Source organism: Ictalurus punctatus, chromosome 14 (genome assembly GCF_001660625.3).
Source record: "Ictalurus punctatus breed USDA103 chromosome 14, Coco_2.0, whole genome shotgun sequence".
NCBI classification, from domain to species: domain Eukaryota; kingdom Metazoa; phylum Chordata; class Actinopteri; order Siluriformes; family Ictaluridae; genus Ictalurus; species Ictalurus punctatus.
This window is the reverse complement of record NC_030429.2, coordinates 17,063,091-17,085,676: the sequence shown is the minus strand read 5'-3', so window position 1 is coordinate 17,085,676 and position 22,586 is coordinate 17,063,091. Positions and strand designations below refer to the sequence as shown.

Sequence of the window (22,586 nt, the reverse complement as noted above, 5' to 3'; positions counted from 1 at the left end):
AAATAACTCTTAAGAGTTGAAATTTTCCAAGAGTGTACTTTTTATCATTAAAGCACTGCCTCCACTCTGACACTCAAAAAAAATCATGACTGAGACATGAAGTGACAGAGCTTTTCACTGGTGAGATGTGATATTAGTAAGTTCTAACAGCATGCACAGGCCTATTTTTCTCCTGTTGTATTACAGAGTAATTGGGGGTAAGGTGTTAGAGAAATATGTTTGACAAATTGTTTGTAGCAATATTACACATTTTTACTGTTATAAATGTGTAAATTGTAAGAGTGAATTGTCAGTCACTTACAGTACAAATTCAGATATGTTTCTTAGAGTTTTCTATTGCTTACATGAAAAAAAGCTAAAATTACTGCACAAATCTGTGTGAACACAAAGTTCTAAATGCTTTAAACTGTCCATTTGCTCTGGAGCTAAGCTATATCCTCAGTTGGTGGTAAAGACAATCTGTAAACACAAATATCTAGTTTAGAATAATAATTTAGGCAAAATGTGATTTAACCAAATGAATAAGTGTCCTTAGAGCCAAATTGCACAGCATTGTGAAAGGCAGTCTTAACATGTCTTCAGAATTTCACTCCCTGTGATAAAGACTAAAATTCAATCATTTTGAGGCCCTGAGAATTTGCTCTAAAAGCTCAACTTAATTTTCATAAGACTTTGTGGAGAACACTAATGTTGTAATTAACACATTGTTTTAACTTTATTTATTATTTCTCACAAACTGGGAATTGTCATAAGAATAATTGCAAAGGTGAGCTAAGGTAACTAAAAAGTACCAAAGATGAAATGTGATGAACTAGGGTAAAGGATGTCTTTAATTTTGCAGTTGAATAGAAATGGTCGTCACCGGCTTGTTCACACCCCAGAGCAAAGGGTAGAGATAGTTGGGCGCTTCAGCTACAGACATTTACTATATTACATTTAACTTTTACAATTGACTAATTGATTGCAAAAAATAAGAATGCAAAGCTGGACAATTGCCATGCTCCAATAACAAAGAGTTTTTATTCATGAAGTTCTAAAAAAAAAAAGTTACAGATGCTATCATATAAAAGCCTAGTACACTGATTAAGCAATAGTCCTTAATTTATTAAGATGGTTGTGGTTATTTATCACAAAATAAAGGTAACAAAGAACATTTACTATACAGATCACTATAAAGATAGTTCCTGAAATGTTCCACAATCAAATCTGCATAATAATATAATTGTTTTGCTCTCTTCTATACAGTCTTTGGAACTGATTCAAAATTTTTGGGGTTAAAATAGCACATACATTTCAATGTCATTTAAATTTTAATCAAGTACCACCAATGAAGAATCTCTGGTTTCTGGCGATTTTTTTTTTTTTTTTTTTTTTTAGCAAGACCAAGATAAGAATTGATAAGAGCTAAAGGCATCAAGACTGCACACGTAGTATTGCACCTGGTTGCGGGTGAAGATGGAGACATCTGCAGGCTTAGGAGCCACACTGCGAATAATTGTCCACTTTTTCAACAATAAATTCCTGCAGGCTCTTCGCCTCCGCCAACAGAACTTCCAGTTCTTTCATTTTATTCATTTTATATTCTACTGCATTTTGAATCCTTTTCTCCAAGACTGAAACCAATTGGATAATTAAATGTTTAGATATTTTAAACACAAGATAAGAAAGAAATAATCTTCAGTCACAGAAAAGTCATTTAATATTCAGTCTGATTGTTATGGAATAGCTATTATTTAAAACATTATCATACCTTCAATTTGCTTCATTTTAGTTTCAACATCTTTTGCCATATTTTCAGCCTCCATTGTTATGTTCTTCAGGTGCTCAGTTATTGTATCATTTAGACCCTGGGTGTTGTTTTTCAGTCTTTCTAACTTTTCCTCTACTTCCTCAAGATCCTGAAAAAGTAAATAGAAAAATAGAATAGAATAACAGAAAGACGTAACATCTTATTACCATTTTATACACTAATATACAACAGTTTGTATGTAATTTTAGTGCAGTAGAGTTGGGAAGTTCCAAAGTACAATTAGGGGTACTGTAGTGAAGTGTGGATTTTGAGTAAATTGTTGACTTGTACTTTTTGTATTTCAAAAGAAAAAGCACCACTTTCTACTCACAAGTGTTCATTTTCAAACACGACATCACTACATTTCTCTATAATTATATATTTGTAAAGTCATATGCTGAGTTTAGAATCACACAGCTTGAATGATTAATGATCTAAATTCCTAACAAATCTAAACTTATCATGGCAGTTTGTGTTTTGTCAACTAGCTATTAGCATTCAACTAGTTTGTAAAAGAGTTATGGTCATGCTAGCAAACATTTCAGAAATTAGGAATAAAGCCGTTACACCTGAATTACGTTTTCCCAGGTTTTTTCGGTTCCTTGGTGAAAGGAGCACTAATTTATCGTAACTAAAATTAGTGATTTCAGGCAGATATATTTTGGGAGGTAATTCTTTTGTACTTTTACTTTTATATTTGTTAATCAAATTTAAGAACAGTTCTGGGCAAAAAAAAAAAAAAAAAAGGCCAAGCGCAAAATGGCAAAATATTAAGTTTTTAATGGTCTTAACTACAAAAAATTGGTCAAGAAATTGGCAAGAATTAAATAAATAGATAAAGTAACTTTGTATGAGAGAGATTTTCCTTTTGACTTCTTTAAATGTTTAAGCCTTGTGGGTAAACTTGCAGACAACTTTTTATTTTATTTTTATTTGATGTTTCTAGCTTTTCCCCAAACAGTTCACTGCAGCAAAAGTAAACGAGCAAATGGTGGCACAAGAGGTCTCCGTATTACATTTGTTTAAGGCCCTGTTTACACTAGTGTTTGCGTTATAAAAAGGGGTTTTAAAGTTAAAATGACCACACTGGCGTTTCCACTGTGTTTCAGAAATAATCTCCGTTCACACCACACGACTGAATATGCATGTCACATGACCATTCATGCACACTGGGCATGCGCAAACAGGTGTAAACAGGAAGTTGGTTGCTAGTCACCGGCAGGCACAAGAAACCGGCCTTCCATGTAGGGCTTACGTCGGTTGAAATGAGATTTGTTGCCGATTGATCAAATCATAACTTGCCTCTTGCGCATGTAGGCAGCTGCAGTATTATAAAATACAGAATTTAACTGCACAATGACTGCTAAGAATGACAACAAAGCCAGCAAAGCTTGCGGTTCAGTCTCCGTGTTGTGTATACGATCAAGGTAGCGTAATGGTCATATGGTAGGGGCTTGACCAATCAGGGAAGGAACGCAATAATCCAGAAGACCCAATCAGAGAGCGAATGTGGGCGAAGCCACGCCTTCTTTTACAAAAGTCTTCGTTTGGGTCTGTTTACACTGAAACGCGAGCCCGGAGTTTTCAAACTAAAATGGGGTCTTCGTGTTTCCAAAAGTCTCAGTTTTCAAGGGTCGAAAACGCCGGAGTAGTGTACACGACAGGCGTAACCATAGCAACAGTTATGCGTTTTAAAACGAAAACGCACTAATGTAAACAGGGCCTAATTCTGGCTAGTTTTCTGACAAATGATTTGTTGTTAAGGCCAATAAAAGCTTCATATTTTGCAGAGGAGTGTACTTTGAAAAATTGAATGAAGAATTTTAAGTTTTACATGTTTCTTTAACATTTACCAAAGTATTTATTTAAAGAGGAGCACTACACTTTCAGTAAAGCGTAAAGAAATTCAGTACATGTACCACCTCTGTGTGTAGGTTATATTATATTATTAACCGATACACTGACCTTGTTAGCATCTGTAACATTGACTAATGCTGCATCAGCTATAGTTTTTGCCTCCAAAGTCTGAGCTCGATTTATTTCTGTTTTGTTCTTCAGAGCCTCAATTTCCTCTTGGAGCATTTTGGTCTGAGACATGTTTAAATTATCTTCAGCATTCTTTAGTTTTCTGGTGCTCTGTTGGGAATGACAGTGATACTTATGAGACTGTAGTAAAAGTACATTTAATACAACAGACCTAAGCCTTTCATTTAAGGAGACGACTTTATGTAAAATATTTACCTGGTCAAATAATTTAGCAGTAACATATATGTTGTCTTTGCTCTCATTTAGCTTCTGCTTGATCTTGTTGTGGAGTTGGGCAGTGTCATTCAAGGTTTTCTCAATGTCACTGACATCAATGTCCTTAGTTCTGTTTCTGAAATATAACAAGAGCAGGAGTAATGAGCTACAGGATAGAATGTTTTGGAGGATTTTTAAAGACCACTCAATGATATTTGCTGTAGTTCGATCAATGCATGATGATGAGGATGCACCTACAGGATTTTATTGGCCTTATTTTTCAAGTCTTTAGCTAATTTAGCCTGGTCCTCCAAGTTCTCCAGGTCTTCAGTAATGTGTGTGAAGTTTTCCATCGTTTTCTGAATATCCTGGATCATCTCCTTGATCTCATCTGGAGAACTAGGAAGCTTAATAGCCAACACAGCAGAGGCTACCTTGTCGATGTCTTCCGGTTCCATTGTCTCTGCTACAGCAAGGGTGGTAAAGCAGTATAGAAATAAGTTTATGTATGTATATTATACTAAATGTATAGTTTATTTGTCTACCTTTAAGTCTTAACAAGGTGCAAAAAATATCTCTTGGATTTCAAGACTGTAACGATGTTTGTGAATAAACCAAATGAATGCCAATTAAGTTTAGAAAACAGGGCCATAAGAAAGAACCTTCCTTACCTCTGAGGTATTCCCTGACACTCTCTATAAGTTTCTTTGTGTCATTCTTGGCCTTTTCAAACTTGTTCTTGCTCTTGATGATTTTATTCATCATGTTCTGTGCCTTGCTTTTCACATCTTTATTTATATTTTTTATGTCTTTGATCTAAAAACAGAAATAATTCAAATCATTGATTATAATACCATAAAATAAGACAGAAGATAAAAAAAGCACTCTTCCCTCAGTATGTCAGTCACTATATCACACTTAGTAACAGTTGTAAATATGTAAAAGAGCATAATCAAGTCACAGCTGACCAAATATTTTGAAATATAACAAATGTGTGGTGTGATTTGTCGTACCTTTGTGTCTGCCTCTGTGAGATTTTGAAGGAGACTTTGAATGCCTGCTTTGATCTTATTTGCTGTGTCTGTGGCGTTGAGGGCGACAGGTAGACTACCTGTACAAGATGGTCCACCACACTTCCCGCACAGAGCACCGCCACACACAGCCTTTTCACAGTTTGCATCACCTGGTGCTCCACAAATCTATCACACATTAACAAACATGTCAGGACTGAGGAATGTAGAATACAGAATGTTTATTATTTTTTTATCTGTTAATATAAGAAATCTGGGATTAGTTCTATACATCATTCATTCATTGATTCATTCATTCATTCATCTTCAGTCAGGGTTGTGGTGGATGCTGAACCTATCCACTGGGAGCAATGCAGGGATGCACTCTGCATGGGACACCAGTCCGTCCAAAGCACCATGCACACACACACACTCAATCACACCCTTGGGCATACTTAGCATCAGGCAAAGTTAGGCACCCACATTGGGCCCCCAGAAGCCAAGGACCCCCTAAAAATGCAAATTATATATATTTGTAATTCTTAATGCTAAATAACGTATGCTGAAAAGTTAAATATTGATGTTAAATGGAGATTATGTAGAAAAATGATACACTTTTGTGACACCTATTTGCAAAAAACAATGCAAAATAATAAATAAAAAAAGGTTAAGGTTTTCATTTGATCACCCTGTAGGCTACTTTTAAAGCAATTTTGCAATCAATATTTCTGGTGAGATCTGTTGGTAAGTAGCAAACCTAAGAAAAGGCTTTAATAAATATTAACTGAGTCAGTAAGAGTTCCATTGTCTCACCTCCTCATTAAGCTTGGCCACACTCAGCCCTTTGACCTTCTTCTCCAGTACATCCAAGGGCCTCAGCTGGCATTTGGCCAGTTCTTTTTTTGTGTCATGTCTGGTCTGTCTGGAAGTGTCTATCATATTTCTTGCCTTCTTCGCCCGTTCTTCATCTTTCAGGAAATCACTATGGAGCTTACGGATCTTCTCCAGAATCTCTGTAACAACAATGATCACACCATATACTTCAATGCCTTTCACAGGATCTTTGGAGAATGAGAGAATTTTTAAGTGCACTTACCATGTAAATGTTTTAGATCAATTTTTTGGGTATCTTTAATTTTCTTTTGCAGATCATCCAGTAACCTCTTGAGCTCATGATCAATGTTTTCAATTTCAGTGTCCAGCAGCTTAGATGGATCAATAATGATTGTGTTTGGATCTGTGGTTTCTGTTAAGTTCCTGATATATAAATGAGAAACATTAGAACAACATTTCAAATTTATATAGGTAGATTTAGATATTCAAGTAAAAGGGTGACCAAATAACTCTCGTATAAATTACATGACTGAATAGTGGAGCAGAGGTGGGTAGTAATGTGCTATATTTACTTCGTTACATTTACCTGAGTAACTTTTTGGAAAAAATTACTTTTAAAAGTAGGTTTAACTGACCATACTTATACGCTTACTCCAGTTCATTTATAATCACAGAAATGTTCTTTTACTTTGCTATATTCAGTGGCGTTACTCCGTTACTGTTAAATATTAAGTTTATTTTAGTTTAGTTTAGTTTAGTTTAAATCACGTATAACGAAGTTGTGAGTCTCGCTGCAGTGGTCTGAATGCGTCCTCAACAACCGATCGCTTTTTAAACAGCTCAGTCCTGGAAGATAATGGCCAAAGAGGGGGGAGAAGCGAGCGTGTCGACGGAGGCAGTACACCCACACCCACGTGCTCACACACACATCCACACACACCCATCCACCCACCCAAATGTTCATACTCTCTCTCTCTCTCTCTCTCTCTCTCTCTCTCTCTCTCTCTCTCTCTTTCTCCACACACTTTCTCTTCTGTTCTGTTCCATAGTGTGTTCTGTGGTCCTCTGTTGTCTTGTTTGAATGCAGATGCGGACAAGTGTGTGTTGTTAGTATGTTAAGACAGTAAACTGTTGGGAAAATGTTTGTTTTTTGGGATGTGTGTGAGATTTTGTGTTGAAGAAACGGAAGGTTCTCTGTTATTGTACCCATCACAGGACTGGGATATGCTGCTTCATCTTGAACCCAGGTTTTATATCATAAAACAGAACAGACAGACTTTCAAGGAGAATTACAGTTCTCCATGTAGTCCAAGATTCAGGATTTTCCCTTCATTTTAATCAGATCGGAAGTAACTAGTAACTTGTTACTTGAGTAGTCTTCTCATTGGAGGTGAGAAGTAATTATTAACAATAATTAATCATTGGAGATGAGAAGTAATTATCAACATTATTAGTTTTACTTGTACTCGAGTAAAAATGTTTGGCTACTCTACCCACCTCTGCAGCAGAGTTATTAGAAAATTATTTTCAAACTGCACCTAATTTGATTCAGGAAATCTTCTATGCTTCCAAGATCGTCCTGGTCATAGCTTAGCATGCTTATCAGGCTCTTAAGCTTCTCATTCAAATTTTGTATCTTTTCCCGGTGTCGCATTTCACTGAGTAACAGATTTCCTCCATGTTTAGAGAGCAAGGACTGCATGTTTTCCATAGCCTCTGAGATGTCTGTGGCATTTTCTCCCCATAGATGATAACAAGGATGGCAGGGCTCACAGGCAGGGAAAACCGGATCATACCCTGGGGCACACTTTTCACAGAAATTGCCACTTACTCCAGGCAGACACAGACACTCGCCAGTGTCAGGATCACAGCCGGGGTAGACAGAGCCCTGCATGTCACAGTCGCAGGCTAGAGAAGTGAGTTGGAGAAAGATGAAATACAGAAATCAATAAATTCAATGGATAACAACAGTCATTAAATTAAAATGACTCTAACATGGTGTGTCGAGTGTTAAGCCACATACATATGCATTGAATGTCAGGGTTTCCAAAATGATTGGCTGCACACTCCTTGCACTGTTTACCACCATATCCTGTTTCACAAGGACACTGGCCAGTAATCTGGATACAGAGAAAGAAGGTGAAAATGTCTTTACACATCTGTGTGTATTTGAACAACAGTTTGCGTATGTATAAAGAGGATCATCACCTTGTCACACAGATTGCTGACAGAGTGGCCTGTGTGGCAGTTACAGGGCTTACACCCAGAATTTCCACTCAGATTCCAGTATCCATCCTCACAACGATCACACCGAATGCCTTCCACACCACGACGACATGGGCACTGCCCAGTCACCTTATCACATATGCAGGGGCTGCCCAGTGGGCATTTAGTCACATCTGTGCCCTGACGATCACACGAGCATTCTTTAAACACACAAACAGGGAAATAAAAGCAAAGAAATACAGCCCTTAACGCCACATATTCACATGTGCACAGTATAGGGAATTTTTTCTATATACCCTGCTGTGCTGCTCCTAGGAGATTTTAATATTTATGTAAAATGCATTTTAACTGTGTAATCACCAGGTATTTTACCTGTTAACCTCTGTGACACAGATTTTGGTATCTCTGATCATAAGACTCTTCTGTTTGATTGGTTTATTACTTCTCACTCACAGACTTCGAACACACCGTAATATCACTTTCAGAAACTTAAAAAAAACATCCCAGCCATCCCTAAGACTACATTGGCATCCACAGAGGCAGCCCCTATCACAATATTCTCTTTCCTACCATTAATTACCTCGCTCCTCGCAGAAAGAGCTTGTCACTATGAAAACTACTGGTCACCAATTAGAACATCTTAGTAGAAAGCCAGGTATGACAGTGCACACGCTTGCCTGCATGTTCTACAGTACTAGGAGGAATTTAAAAATCCAAGACTGACTATTACACCACTTTCATTAGCGATAGCCAGGGAAAGCCCAGAGCTCTTTTTTCTTTAATGCACTGCCACAACTTGTTAATGTTTTTTCCTCTAACTCCTTCACCAGGACCCTGCTGTAAATTTCTGACATTTCTCAATAAAAATAGAAAATATCTATTTGCAGGTTCAGAAATCTTCCACGCCTCCTATGTTAATGTACATTTCTCTACTTTTAAACCTCTGGAGTTTTCTGTTTCACATTTCTGTTGTGAAGCTGATCAAGGCATCCAGAGCTACCACTTGTCACTTGGAACCTGCCTTCTCTCCTATGATCCTATGACTTCCTTTATTATGCTCACATAGCATAATAAATCATAACATAGGCTGTCTTAGTTCTGGCTCTGTTCACCCCAGTGTGAACTGGCTTGCAATCACATCAGTTCTTCAAAAAAAAGCCAGTAGTTGACCCTGAGGAGTTTCGTAATCACCAACCTATTGCCAACTAGCCTTTTCTTGGCAAACTACTCTAGCATGTGGAAAAATCAGCTTAGCCTCCGAGGACCTGTATGAGGAGTTTTAGTGTGGGTTTAGCACAAACCATAGTACTGAAACTGTACTTGCCTGGATTACAAATGACTTGTTGGCTGCAGCTACCATGGGCTGCTATTCCAGCAGACCACCATTTTTTTTAAATGCTTGGCCTTCAACAATTTGTCCTAATTGGTAGGTTTAGGTCAGATGATTTTAACCTCTGTCTTGGCTGCTGTTGTTAATTTTATACATGTTCGCCTCTCATAATATAACAAATGGCATGGTCTGCAGTTTCACTGTTTGATGATACACATATTTACAGAATATACACACTGAGGATATGCAGATTCATATACACACTACCCTGCCTGACTGACCTAAAGCCCTGGATAAGTGCAATCTCTCAACAATAACAAATATGAGACCATACAGCCAATCAAAAGAAAATAACATACCACTCATTGATTGTCCCTGACTTTATTAAACACACCTCAGCCCAGGTTAGAAGCCTTGAAGTTATCACTTCACTTACATGCTAGGGTTCTTACCTGCACCAGAACATGGAAACACATCATCACCATGAGTAAAAGGTTGGACTGGCTCCCTGTTGAAATTTTTTTAATACAGTATAAAATACTTTGTCTGGTTTTTACATGACTGCATAGTCTGCTGCTTGTCCTTTAGGTGATTTTATTGTGGCTGCCTTAAAACAGTAGGACACTCTTCCTCGGTATCTCAATGCTTATACCTCCATTCCCTTTTTTCAATCACAAAAACTAATTTTTTCCACCTTTCTTTTCCACTCACCTAATGACCAATATAAATCGATTTGTTTTCTTTCTATTATTATTTCATTTTGTCTGTTTATTATATTTTAACTCAGTCTCACCATTAATGTATTGTTTAAATACAGTCAGGTAAGTACACCCCATGGAAATTGTTTACTTTTTTGACAAGCAAACATTTGATCCTCTTTGAAACAATGCCTATTAATAAAATTCATACACTCTGCATGGGAGGCGAGCCAGGAAAAAGCCTTTGCAAGACTACAGTTTGCCAATGAGCATATAGGCAAAGACAAGGCCTTTTGGAATAATGTGCTCTGGACAGACGAATCAAAGATAGAGTGTATTGACCACTGTAACAGCAGACATGTTTGGTGCAGACCAAAGACAGCTTTTCAGGAGAAGCCTCTATCCGAAAGTTGAAGTTGAACCGAAAGTGAACTTTTCAACAGGATAATGATCCTAAGCACACTAGCAAATCCACCAAGAATGGCTCAAAAAGAAGAAATGGAGGATTATGGAATGGTCTAGTCAAAGCACGGACATGCATCCCATTGAAATGTTGTGGGGGAACTTGGAACGGGCAGTACATGCAAGAAAACCCTCAAACATCTTGCAACTGAAAGAATATTGCATGGAAGAGTGGTCAGAAATTCCAGTAAGACTGGTGGACAATTATGCAAAAGGCCTACAAGAAGTTATTTTTGCTAAAGGGGGCAATACTAGCTTCTGAGGCCAAGGGTATACTTACTTTTTCACATAAGAATATCAAATCTATTGATATTTCTGTTGAATAAATGATTTAAAAAGCTAATTTTCCTTGTGATTTTGTTAAATATATCAACTTCATTAATAGGCACTGTTTCATAGATGATCAAATGTTTGCTTGTCCAAATATGTCAAAAAAAGCCAACAATTTCCATGAGGTGTACTTATTTTTTCACATGACTGTATATCATTTATTAGTTTGTCTTATTATTACTATTATAGAAATGCTTATAAACCAAATGCTATTATAATTATTATTATTATAATTATTATTATTATTATTATTATTATTATTATTATTATTATTATTATTACTACTACTACTGAAGAGCCCAACAGTGGCAGCTTGGATACGCAGGGAATTTAGCATTTATTATTTTAAACATTTTAACTTGAGGCAATAGTTAATCATCATCATTTTTCTTACATGTAAAAGGATTTTCTTTAAATATTGCTTTAGACATTCAACAGCACTGCACTCATATTTCCATATAATTCTAATTAATAAATGTAATAACAAATTCTAATTAATAAATGTAAGATAAATGAAAGGTGTATTCTCAGAAAATGCACTCTGTACCTCTGCAGTCCTGGAGCAGTGCGTTGCCGTAGTATCCTGGTTTACACTTCTGGCACTGAGGCCCAAAAGTGTTATGCAAGCAGCGTAGACACTTGCCAGTTAAAGCATCACATGCCTCGCCATCATTGGGATCAATGTTGTTGTTGCAGCGACACTCTTTGCAGCTAGTGCCTGGCAAAAGCAGGTTACCGTAGTAACCAGGTGCACACTTATCACAGTGTAAGCCTGTGAAAGAAGAAGGAGAGGACTCAGCACTGTAGGTTTATTGCATGTGAATACATTTGTCTATGACAAATCAAGCTGCAGCTTTATTTATTAGATTTGGTTACACTGTTATAATGTAACTATAATGTCATAAGATATAATGTAACTTGTGAACTAATGTAAGTGAGACACTGTGCATTGCTTCATTAAAGCAGTGTGGTAAATATGTGACAGTTCAGACCTTGATGCCCTGTCTTGCATTGACAGGTCAAGGTTATAGAATTCGGGTCCTTTCTGCAGGAGTTGGCAAAGAAACGGCCGCTGCCTTTCATGTCTGGACAGAGGCACGGCTTGCAGGGTTCCCTTTCTACAGGATCACCAAAGTAACCTTCAATACACCTGCCATACAACAAAGAACACACATCCAAAAGATTAAAGATCACTTCAGCTTCAAACAACTGTCATGAATTTTGTTTTTTCTTACATTTTTAAAATTGTATTTTGTTATTTTATCAGAACTCATACCTTTCACAGTTGGGCCCAGTTGAATGCCCCCTGCAGTTTAGACAGACTCCAGTAATCTGGTCACAGAGGTCAGCCAACCCGTTACACTGGCAACGTCTACAGTTAGGAAAACCATAGTATCCAGGTAGACACTCATCACATCGTCGGCCTGTGACCCCATTATGGCATTGGCACTGTCCGGTTTTATGGTCACAGAACTCAGCTTTGGAACCCAATGGCTCACAGTTACATGCTGGGGAAGAAGGAAAAGTCATGGGTCATACTGACCAACCACTTATGGTAGTTGATTTTAAAGCATCCATGTTATTAAAATTCCTGTATAAACAACAGTTATGCATCTACACTTGCCTGTACGTCTCATTTGTCTACCTAAGTGTGTATTACTTACGTGAGCAACCATTTTGTCCAAACCCATAGGTCAAAGGGGCACAGGTGTCGCAGCAGCGACCAATCACATTGGGTTTGCAGTCACAGTGTCCTCTAAATTTACTGCAGGATGAGCTGAACGACCCCTCAAGATTACATCTACAAGCTGGAGGAAACACACAGGTGATTATTAATGGTCTGTGGATTGTGGAATGTGACCCAAAAGCACCCTCTCTTGAATAGGGTACCAAGTGGTATGAAAGGCTAAGTAAGCTTTGCTGTTATGTGGATCAGTTTATACTTTCTGCTAGGCTTGATGATGTGCTAGTCATTTGGCCACAACATGGTTACATATTCATATCAAGTTGATCATAACACTTCTTATATCAGTTCAATCATGCTCAGTAAGTTTATTGTCTTTATATGGATATCATTATGTCTAGGTTGCTATGTTTCTATGACATATATTGGTAGGATACTCACGAATTGCGCCATTATGGATGTATGCTGACATGCTAGCAACCAGTTTTTCACACACCTCAGGTAGGGTATGTTCTCCTGCCTGTGCACCCAACTCCACACAGCGATACTGCTGGTATTGGGCCAGGGCTGCATCAGAACAGAAATTTGGCAGAGACTCCATCTTTGGAATAAGTCCCATCTGAGTATTATTTTTAAAAATAATAATAATTAGGGTTTGTAGCCTAGTTTCATTTCATTTCATGAATGATTGATCAATGGGGGTGGAAATACGAAGAAAAGAAAAAACAGCTTACAGAATCAATTAGAATATGTGAGCTGCAGTAAGGGTCAGGATTTTCAAATGTGATATCCACATAGTACCTCACACCAGAGCTGAGACATACAGAATAATCCAACATGGCTGCCCTACATGTAATGAAACATCAGAGAATATCAGAGAAAATTTATAAGAGCCACAGCAACAGCGACCTCCTTTAAGAAACATTAGTTGAACAGCAATTAAAGGTGTACTGATTAACTCAGAAATGTGGCTGTAGGTTTTTATTCAAACCCATCTGTTTAATCTATTCATGTTTGGCCTTCAAATCCTGAATGAATGAATGGAAAGAAAACCTACATCCACACTGACCCTGTATGGATAAGAGTGGACACCCTGGGATAAAATGGAGAGCAAATGAATCTCTAATGTTTAATGCAAAATATTTTTCATTGTTCCATGGCACAACCAGCACAAGGATGAACTCACCTGCTAGTGCTAGGAAGTGTAAATGTTTTCTCCGATGGATCAAATGGACAATTTTCATCAACAGAGTCTAATGGCACAATTTTTACACTGGCTGTCCAATCCTCTGTGGACTACGCACATAGAGTAAAAAACACATTCTAATCAGTGAAATAACACACCCATTTATTAATCATATACAGTATACTACACAATTCTAACAATGCCACAATAACAATTTCAGTTTAGGAGTTGTAAAAGACACGTACTGTATATACAATATACAAACCTGTGGCTCATAGCGAACAACAAGATGATAGTTAAGAGTTAACGGGATGTTGGTGACAATGAATCGGAGTCCTGCTCCATCTTGAACCCGCACAACTCCCGGTCCAGTCCAATAAATAGATTCATCTGGGGTATGTGGTCGTAGGATGACCTGATGGAGGTATCCTGGCTGCAGGGGAATGGTGCTCTGAAGGACCAAACAACAATTTCATACAGGGATCTAAAGTTAAACAACATGCCAGATTTGTCAAAATGGTATATTAGTCTGACTATACCTGGCCTTGTCTACGTTTTCGGCGGCTCTCACGCTTAACCACCACAAATCTCCCATCCCTGAACTCAACATCATGGCCTCTGCTTCTGAAGTAGCTCACACAGCTAGGCAGAGTGACAGCAGGATGTAAAGTGTGATATGCTACAGGAGGCCATGAATTCTCATATGTAGAAGGTTCAGAGGGGTAGGGGTCATAAGGCTGCTGCACTGTAGGCTCGGGTTTGTAATAAGCCGGTGGTGTAGGCTCACGAGCTATGGTTCCTGGGGGACAGTAGGAAACTGGACGAGATGTAGTAGGATACAAGGGAGGTACAGGGGTAGCATCGGGTCTAACCTAGGGAACATAAATATAATTCTTGTTATTCTTCCCAATCATAAAGCATGAAAGCCTGCTATATGCTTTGTCTGAGCCCTACATATTAAACCTAAGCCAAAAAATTAGAGGCTGTGGTCAGTGTGAGAAAATAAGCAATTCACAACAGTAAAAGTATAGCCAGTTTCCATTGTGATCACCCACCAGGTCAGAGGAGCATTTGGTGTCCAGAGGAGCAGCATTTTCAGCTTCATACAGATAGAAATCAAGAGGGGCCAGGAAGTAACCAGGAGCCGGTTCACTACAGTGAAGTCCCACCATATTGGCTCTGCACTGACACTGGCCACTCTCTGAGGCGCACCTAAGTATACATGCATAAATACAAACATGCATACTTGTGCTGCGGTTTTCCAGAGGATAAAAGAATTGTGAAAAGTGTTCAGTTGTCTGCTAACTTACAGAGAAGTGAAGGCTCCTCCTATGTCACAGTCACAAAGTAGACAACCATAGACTGTATTTCCAAGTCCCCAGTAACCTGGCTAAAAAAAAAAATGAATTAATTAATTAATTAGTTAAACTTTCTATGAAAGTATTCTTTATCAGACATATACTTTTGTAGGAATGTAGACATTATGCAGTCTGTAGGAAGGAATAATGGATTTGTGGGACTCACTACACACTGGTCACACTCTGGTCCATGGGCAAAGTGGTCACAGATACACTGGCCTGTGTTCTGGTCACATGGAGAGGTGCTTATAGTGCCCAAGAAGTTACACATACACCCTGATCATGTCCACAAAAAAACCCAAAGAGAATTATCTACTAAAAAAATCATACAGAAAGACAAAATTTCTTCCTGGATGTTCTTCAGTTTGCAATTTAAATGATTTATGGATCTAAACATATGAAAACACTTAAGCTTTAATAATTCTTCCTAAAAAAAAAAAACTTGTCTATGCATATAGGTGTGACTTACTGTCATTTGTATCTGATATTTACATTACAAAAAATGCTATCAAAGCAAGTGAAAATATCTTGAATATGTGCAGATTTATCTCCTATTTTTTATTAGGAAATTATTATAAATCAAATCTAAAATAATCGAGCAGTTAATAGCAATTTAGATGCTTTTTTCAAAATCATTTTGATCCTTGAAGAAATAAATGCTTAATTATCTGTAAATAGAAGCTTATTCATGCTTCTTAGAAGATTATAAAGCAGTAAAAATAGTAAGAAATTGTTTTAATAAGTTTTAATTGTAATCTTATCATAGGAAATACTAGATACATTTGACTATATTTAAGATATTTTCACTTGCTGAAATATGTTTTTGTTGTAGTGCAGGAAGAAGGAGAAGAGGATCTCTTACTCTGACAGCCACTGGGGTCTTCCTGGCTGAGTCTATAGAATCCAGTCTTGCACCGGTCACAGAGCTCACCCTCTACATTCTGCTTACACACACACTGACCACTCAATGGATCACACAACCCACCATCCACAGACCCTGCAGAGTGGCAGGCGCAAGCTGTAGAGAAACAGAATAAAGCTTAGTAAGATATAAAAATTAATCTGCTAATACACCTAACTGTTAACTGATATTAAATTGTTGATGCCTTCTGCCTTTTTAAATACACTCACGTATACAGGCATAAGGATCATTTAGAGAACGCAGAGGGTCCTTGTAGTAGTGTGGCTTGCACAGCTCACACTGAGCGCCCATGCGATTGTTTCTGCAGTCCTCACACACACCACCACTGACCTGTCCAGTGGTTATGTAGCGCTGTAGGTCAAAATGGCATCGCTCAGAGTGGCCATTGCAGTTGCACCCTGTAAGAAAATGTGGGAAAGTGCAGCCATTATTTCCTTCTATTTTATAAGTACTTGTACTTGTAGTCTAATATAAGCTGCTATGCAAGGTGCTATACAACTAAAGTAATACTACTGCCCATATGCCAAGAGTGAAATCCTGAGTGGCCTGAAAAACAGCTTATATTGGTCCCTGAACCTACCAAAACAGTGTTTGCCTATAAGTCATATGATTTAGCGCACGGACTATCCACGGGGTCCCTGAATCATTTAGGTCTTCCTATTTCTTACAGTGCTAGCAAGTACTGCTATTATTATTATTAGTAGTATTAATTTTGTTGTTGTTGTTGTTGTTGTTGTTGTTGTTGTTGTTATTGTTGTTGTTGTCTGAGAATTGAGTTTACTTCTGCAAACATTTGGGTCATTGCTTCCAGCTGGCCTCCAGGGGGCATCATTGTAAAAATCCTGACACTTCTCACAGTTGTTCCCCATGGTGTTATGTTGACACACACATCGCCCATGAACCTGGGAACAAAAAGCCCCTGTCACATCTGATACTACATACTACCATACTAAACAGTGTGTCAAAACAATACAGTAAGGCAGTATGAGTTTTCCCACAATAATATTAATAGCTACTTTTTTTTTTTTTATCTTCCACACTTATTTTCAGTGCCTAAAAAGCATTTGAGACCAAGATCTCATTTTCTTGCATATCTCTAACAGGGCAAGTCAGTATATATTTAAATACATAAGTACTGCATAGTTGCTCATTTGCATTTGTAATTATCATTCAGCATTCACATAACAATTATTCATAACTTTTTGGGTCAATAATACTGTTTGCTAAAGCCAATGCTCTCTTATCTATAGAAATTCATAAATTGGGCCCATGCTCACCATGCCTGGTTCATTCAATGTATCTCCACGCAAGTTATAAACAGGCATACACTGGCTGGCATGGCCATTGCAGAAGCAGCTCCCTCTGACCACCATCTCATAGAGAGCGTAGTAATATTTCTCCTGTGGGTTCCTCCTCTTCCTCCCCAACAAGTCGTCACCCAGTGTGAGTAAACGTGTAAAGTTCACTCGTAGATTAGTCATGGTGATGAGCTCTAACAGCAAAGAAAAATTATGTTACTTATTTTCGTTATGGAATTTATCTTATTATATAGCACATATATTTTACAGAAACGTTTGTATTACACATTTATTCAGTTCATTTAGCTGATCGAATAAGTTGAAATGCAATTGTACTTAATGCATTGGTATCACAGAAATATTTGCACAGTGTTGTAGTTGAATTAAATTTTACACAAGCTAGAAATATATAGCATAAAATCATAGCTAGGGTATGCCCTCAGATACAAAACTACTTGAATATTAAGTTATTTTCTTAACATGCAAACCTTGAATGGTAGGGTCAAATGGATTTTCAATATCAAAGTGGGGGTCCAAAGCCTTTAACACCACCTGTAAGGGATTTACAGTATTTAGAATGAACATTATACTATGAATATTTGATGAAAACGACAGCTGTTGAAAGAGGATGTACTTCGCCATCAGTAGAAGGCTCAGCTCCAGAGTAGCGGCTGTCACAGATGAGGTCGTCTATAGCTTCTGCCGGGCCTGCTGAGATTCTGGGGAAGTCGGTAGCACAGTCTGCCGAGAAGTATTGAAACACTTTCCAGGTACGACCAAAATCCTTTGACCTCTCCACTAGCATTGCAGCAGGTCTGAAACTCTGCACAGTGATGGTCAAGAGCATTATGTTAGTCAAAAACCATACCAATTCCACCGCAAACCCTCAATCAATAAATAAATAAATAAATAAAGGTACCTTGAATGTCATGACTAAATGGCTAAACTGAAACACAGTCTCCAAGTCTAGTTGAATGCTGACTTGATGCACACCTGAAGTATAAGATACAGAGATACAGTTTTAATTGTCAAAAAGTAGCAGATGTATTGATCAGCTATTTATAATATTTCATACTTATAATGCTTGTGGACTTGAAATGGAATTTTGGTAGATAGTATTATAAAATTATTATAAATTATTAGGTCCAAATAGCTCAAAGAGGGCTATTCTTTTGTGTTGTTGTTGACTCACACAGTGGGTAAATTTTGGGAGACTCACCATTCTCAGACTGCCACCATTTCATCTTACGCTCTGGCTCAAAGGTGGTAATGATATTTTCGATATGATGGCTATTAGGGTTGTTGTAACGATTGTAGGGGCTCCTTGAGTCACAGGTGAAACATTTCTGTTCATCCTAAAGAAAACATGGCATTTGATGTAGTAAAAAAAATCCTCACTGTGTCAAAAGGCAACTTTAGGACTATAGTCTTCAGATGCTACTCGGTTTTGTGTGTACATAAGATCTATTGTAGCCAATTCACCTGTGAAGAACACAAACTTCACACAGACAATAACCCAAGCTCAGGATTGATCTTAGGACCTACACTCAAAGTTTTATTTAATTGCTGAGTATACTAAATGCACAGGACTCACATGTTTCTCTCTCTAAAACAGGCTTCATACAGGATAAATCAGTGCTGAATGGCAGTTTTGGAATTAGCACAATGGTACAAATGCATACATAGCACATATTTTCATATTTTCATTAACATTAGTTGGCATGTATGAACAAGAACTATTCTTTGTACATTCCTGGTATATAAACATAGACAAATTCATACTCATATCACTACAACTGATTGTTATTGGAGCAACTGTTTCTGGAATTGATTCTTCATGCCAACAAAAACAGAAAACAAAATACATTCTATGTGAAACACCATGCCTTTAGCATAAAGAAGGATGGGGTGCAAAGTGAAGGAGGCATAAATTCGTCTCTAGGGAGAGGAGAGACATATCACACTGGCAGATCTGAACATGCCTGTAGCGTGCATACACAGGGTTGGTCACACTGCTTTCAGTCTAAAAGAAGTTAAACTGTATGCTGCTTGATAAGATGCTGACAGCCAGATTTGGGATGGATCTTTGTTCTAGAAAATGTATGTCATGGCAGGCATTTATTTACTATAATCATTGCCTGCTATGTATAGCAAAAGGCCTGGCCCAGAGCTGGGAAATACTGACCGTGCTACACTACAATATGGAGTATTTCCTGAGGGCACAACACTGCCATTTAAAGAATTCCAATAAATCTTTTTGAAGTGGGTTTTATTTTTTTGGTAAAATTAGGGAAAGTATAATTGCAGGTGTCAATGAAATGTGCATTCAGTTCAGTTAACCAGTTCAATTCAACTTGAGTACTTCAGTGAGCAGCTCTACCTATAGTCTAATTGTGCAAATACAATTCAGTGTGTAAAACATAACACACCCCAAAATCTAGTTAATATTATGGAAAAATGTAGTTTAGAACAGACCTCCAGGTATCCCACAATGCAATAGTTCTGGGGTCCATTTAGGCCACAGGTAGATGAGGCAGAGAGTTGAGCAGCACGGCCCACCATAAGATCACCTAGGGTGGGGTGGCACGAGCTGCCCTCACATTCTTCCTGTAAGTGAGCTGGCACCACCAGAACTATAAATAAAGAAAGAACAAATATTAGAGCTGTTGTGTTGGTGACATGAGACAACACCTCTCTGCGCTGTGCCCTCACATCTCTCTCAACACCATGCTCTGCATTATGTAGGAGATAAGCTTGTTAGTAGCTCAACCAATCATCTCAAACAGATGCATTTGAGCAAAAAACAACTATTTTTGAAAAAGACGATAGTTCATTTGGTAATGGTTAGGTTAAAGCAAAATCCACCCAGCCAAGCAATGATTATAAAACAAATCTTATAAAACAAACAACTCAAGAAGGCAAGTGCCTACAAGAAAATAGCATACAAAAAATAGCCATCCTAGCCCGGCAAGTGATCACATGTTTCTACTTATGAGGCATACTGAAATGATTTTTCTGTTAAATTCCTGCAATGTTAGAGCAAATACTTACAAAGGAGCAGCACTGCAGACATCCACCTTCGGCCCATTGTTGCTTTGGCTGTAAAAATCATGGGCTGAAGATAGAAACAAAAAATACAACTCTGTGTTAATAAATTATTTATTAATTAGAATTCACACCACAGTATTTGTATGGGGTGCACTCTTTGATTTCGATTTAACTAACACTAAACTTTAGCCTTTTGCTAAAACCTGAAATCATTACCGCTACCTTAAAATTCTTCAACACTTTCAGCTTATAAGCAGTGACAAAAATTCCTGCAGATGCGGTTCATTAAGCTCTGACTGTCTGCAGCGCCTCAAGCCATTCAATCCCAACATGTACAGTCCTAGGAGTTCCTCAGAAAAGAAGCTGCAGCAGCCTTCACCTCAAAGGGATAATACATTTTTTTTCCCATATACCGACATGCCTGGAATTTAAATTATTTCAATGAATGGGTCAATATCTTTGAGACATTTCAGAACTTCTGGAAATCCTGTAAGTGCAGAAATTGAAAGAATCAAAATAGATATTTTCTGCCTATTTGACTGTGAAATTCCACAACATGTGTGGGCATCAATGCATGTTCTCTTATACAAAAAAACCCACATCAGTGCAGTCCCCTTCCCAGCGCTCCACCATCCAAGCTGACATTACTGTAGCACTGTGAGACAACTGGTAATAAAAAATAAAATTCTCCTAGAAAAACTTGCTTCTAGTGTATAGTTCCAGACATTACAACCTAAACATTATGCCATAAAATATGCTATATCTATTTTGACATTAAAAACATTACTTGATGATAGTGGTGGTACAGTAAACTGCAAATACAGTGCTAGCTATAATATTTAATGGTCTGAAAAAAAGAGTACTTTGTAGACTTAGATATAAGGTATGGAAGTCTCTAAAGAAAGATACTGCCTTTATATGTAACCTAAAGAACTTGTACGGACCACATTATTACAAAACCTACAGAGTAAAATTGATTAAGCACTTGCTCATCAATTTAGACATTTTAATTCATGCTCCATTAGTCTTATTCCGTAACTGTACAAAAACAAAACAGATTTGTATAGTACAGCACCCAGTCTAAACGGAGATTTAACATGCGTAACTTTCCAGGTGATGTGAAGCTACACAGCTTGCAACAGGAGTGAACTGAGAAGCTATTCCTGTAAGAGTTTACTAATGAACCATCATGTCTTTAGCAACATGTCTCAGACATTGAAGAAATGGCCACCACTCACACAAAAAAAGTACAACAGCGGGGATATTATATGGCAAAAGTGTTATGTGCAGTATTAACTGTGAGGTAACTGCAATATAAAGCTAATTAAAGCAAAGGCACTTACATATTAGAACAAATCCTGTGCAGAAATGTAATAAAGATGTCCATTCAAGCAATTCAGTGTCAATTCAGTGAATTTTTTCCTCCATGTCCATGCAGTAATGGATTGTGAAGCAATCACTGTAAAGGTTGAAGCATGTAAAGACACACCTGAACACCTGAGAACGTGAGTGAGAGTGTGTAAGCAGAAAAAGGAGCTGCAGGGCTCTGTGGTAAAAAAGGGATTATATTGCACTGAGACCTGATTTATGCTTGTCAAACCAGGGAGTAAGGAGTAAAGAGAAGACAGGATACATGTAGTATTAGCTATGGGAGACAATCAATGATAATACCAAATTAACAATACATAGTGTATAATAACGCTATAAATGGCTGTTATATTCATGGCTATGGTTGGCATCACTTCTGTGTTTCACAGATGATGTAACATGCATTGGATCACCAGCGTGAATCACCAAAATGTCTGTCATCCTGGTAAAGTTGCATTTTAGTTGCATTCTGTTAGAGTAGTTACACATAAAATGGTTTGTGTTGTATATTAAAAACAGAACTGTATTGCTTTGTTATAATAAATCACATCGGTTGTAAATTTAAACAAATCTTTCCAATTCTTTTCCATCCAAGCAGCATAAAAATGGGCATGAAAGACTTAGGACTGTCACATTATGTCAAATCAACTAGTTAAATGTTACCACTTACGGAAGAAAACACCCACCTCCACTCCTCACACGACCCCGAAAGAGTAACATGATCGCGTGGTTTCTAATAATTCTTCATACATGTATGTGACTTTGTAACATGAGAAGTATGATATATTAGAGCCTTGCACAG

General features: G+C 37.7%; 1 protein-coding gene across 3 annotated transcripts; it reads right to left on the bottom strand.

Annotated features, from left to right (window-relative positions):
* Positions 1-996: 996 nt before the first annotated feature.
* lamb4 (laminin, beta 4) lies at positions 997-22,518 on the bottom strand. Of its 3 annotated transcripts, none has more exons than XM_017486017.3 (35): positions 22,455-22,518; positions 20,420-20,483; positions 19,844-20,001; positions 18,588-18,723; positions 18,288-18,361; positions 18,003-18,191; positions 17,857-17,920; positions 17,348-17,562; positions 16,852-16,972; positions 16,280-16,468; positions 16,011-16,166; positions 15,315-15,424; positions 15,101-15,180; positions 14,846-15,002; positions 14,330-14,662; positions 14,056-14,241; positions 13,791-13,900; positions 13,339-13,450; positions 13,046-13,223; positions 12,585-12,728; positions 12,197-12,428; positions 11,913-12,070; positions 11,468-11,692; positions 8,083-8,300; positions 7,898-7,994; positions 7,413-7,782; positions 6,137-6,297; positions 5,854-6,053; positions 5,044-5,229; positions 4,702-4,846; positions 4,289-4,496; positions 4,031-4,166; positions 3,755-3,925; positions 1,751-1,898; positions 997-1,613 (listed from the first exon to the last, which is right to left on the bottom strand). In XM_017486017.3, exons 2-35 carry the CDS (start codon positions 20,478-20,480, stop codon positions 1,474-1,476), a joined length of 5,568 nt encoding a protein of 1,855 aa, XP_017341506.1. In that variant the 5' UTR covers positions 20,481-20,483; positions 22,455-22,518; the 3' UTR covers positions 997-1,473. The 3 variants fall into 3 exon arrangements, with proteins under 3 accessions (XP_017341506.1, XP_017341502.1, XP_017341505.1); XM_017486013.3 differs by lacking the exon at positions 22,455-22,518 and adding an exon at positions 21,760-21,937; XM_017486016.3 differs by lacking the exon at positions 22,455-22,518 and adding an exon at positions 20,639-20,702.
* Positions 22,519-22,586: the final 68 nt, after the last annotated feature.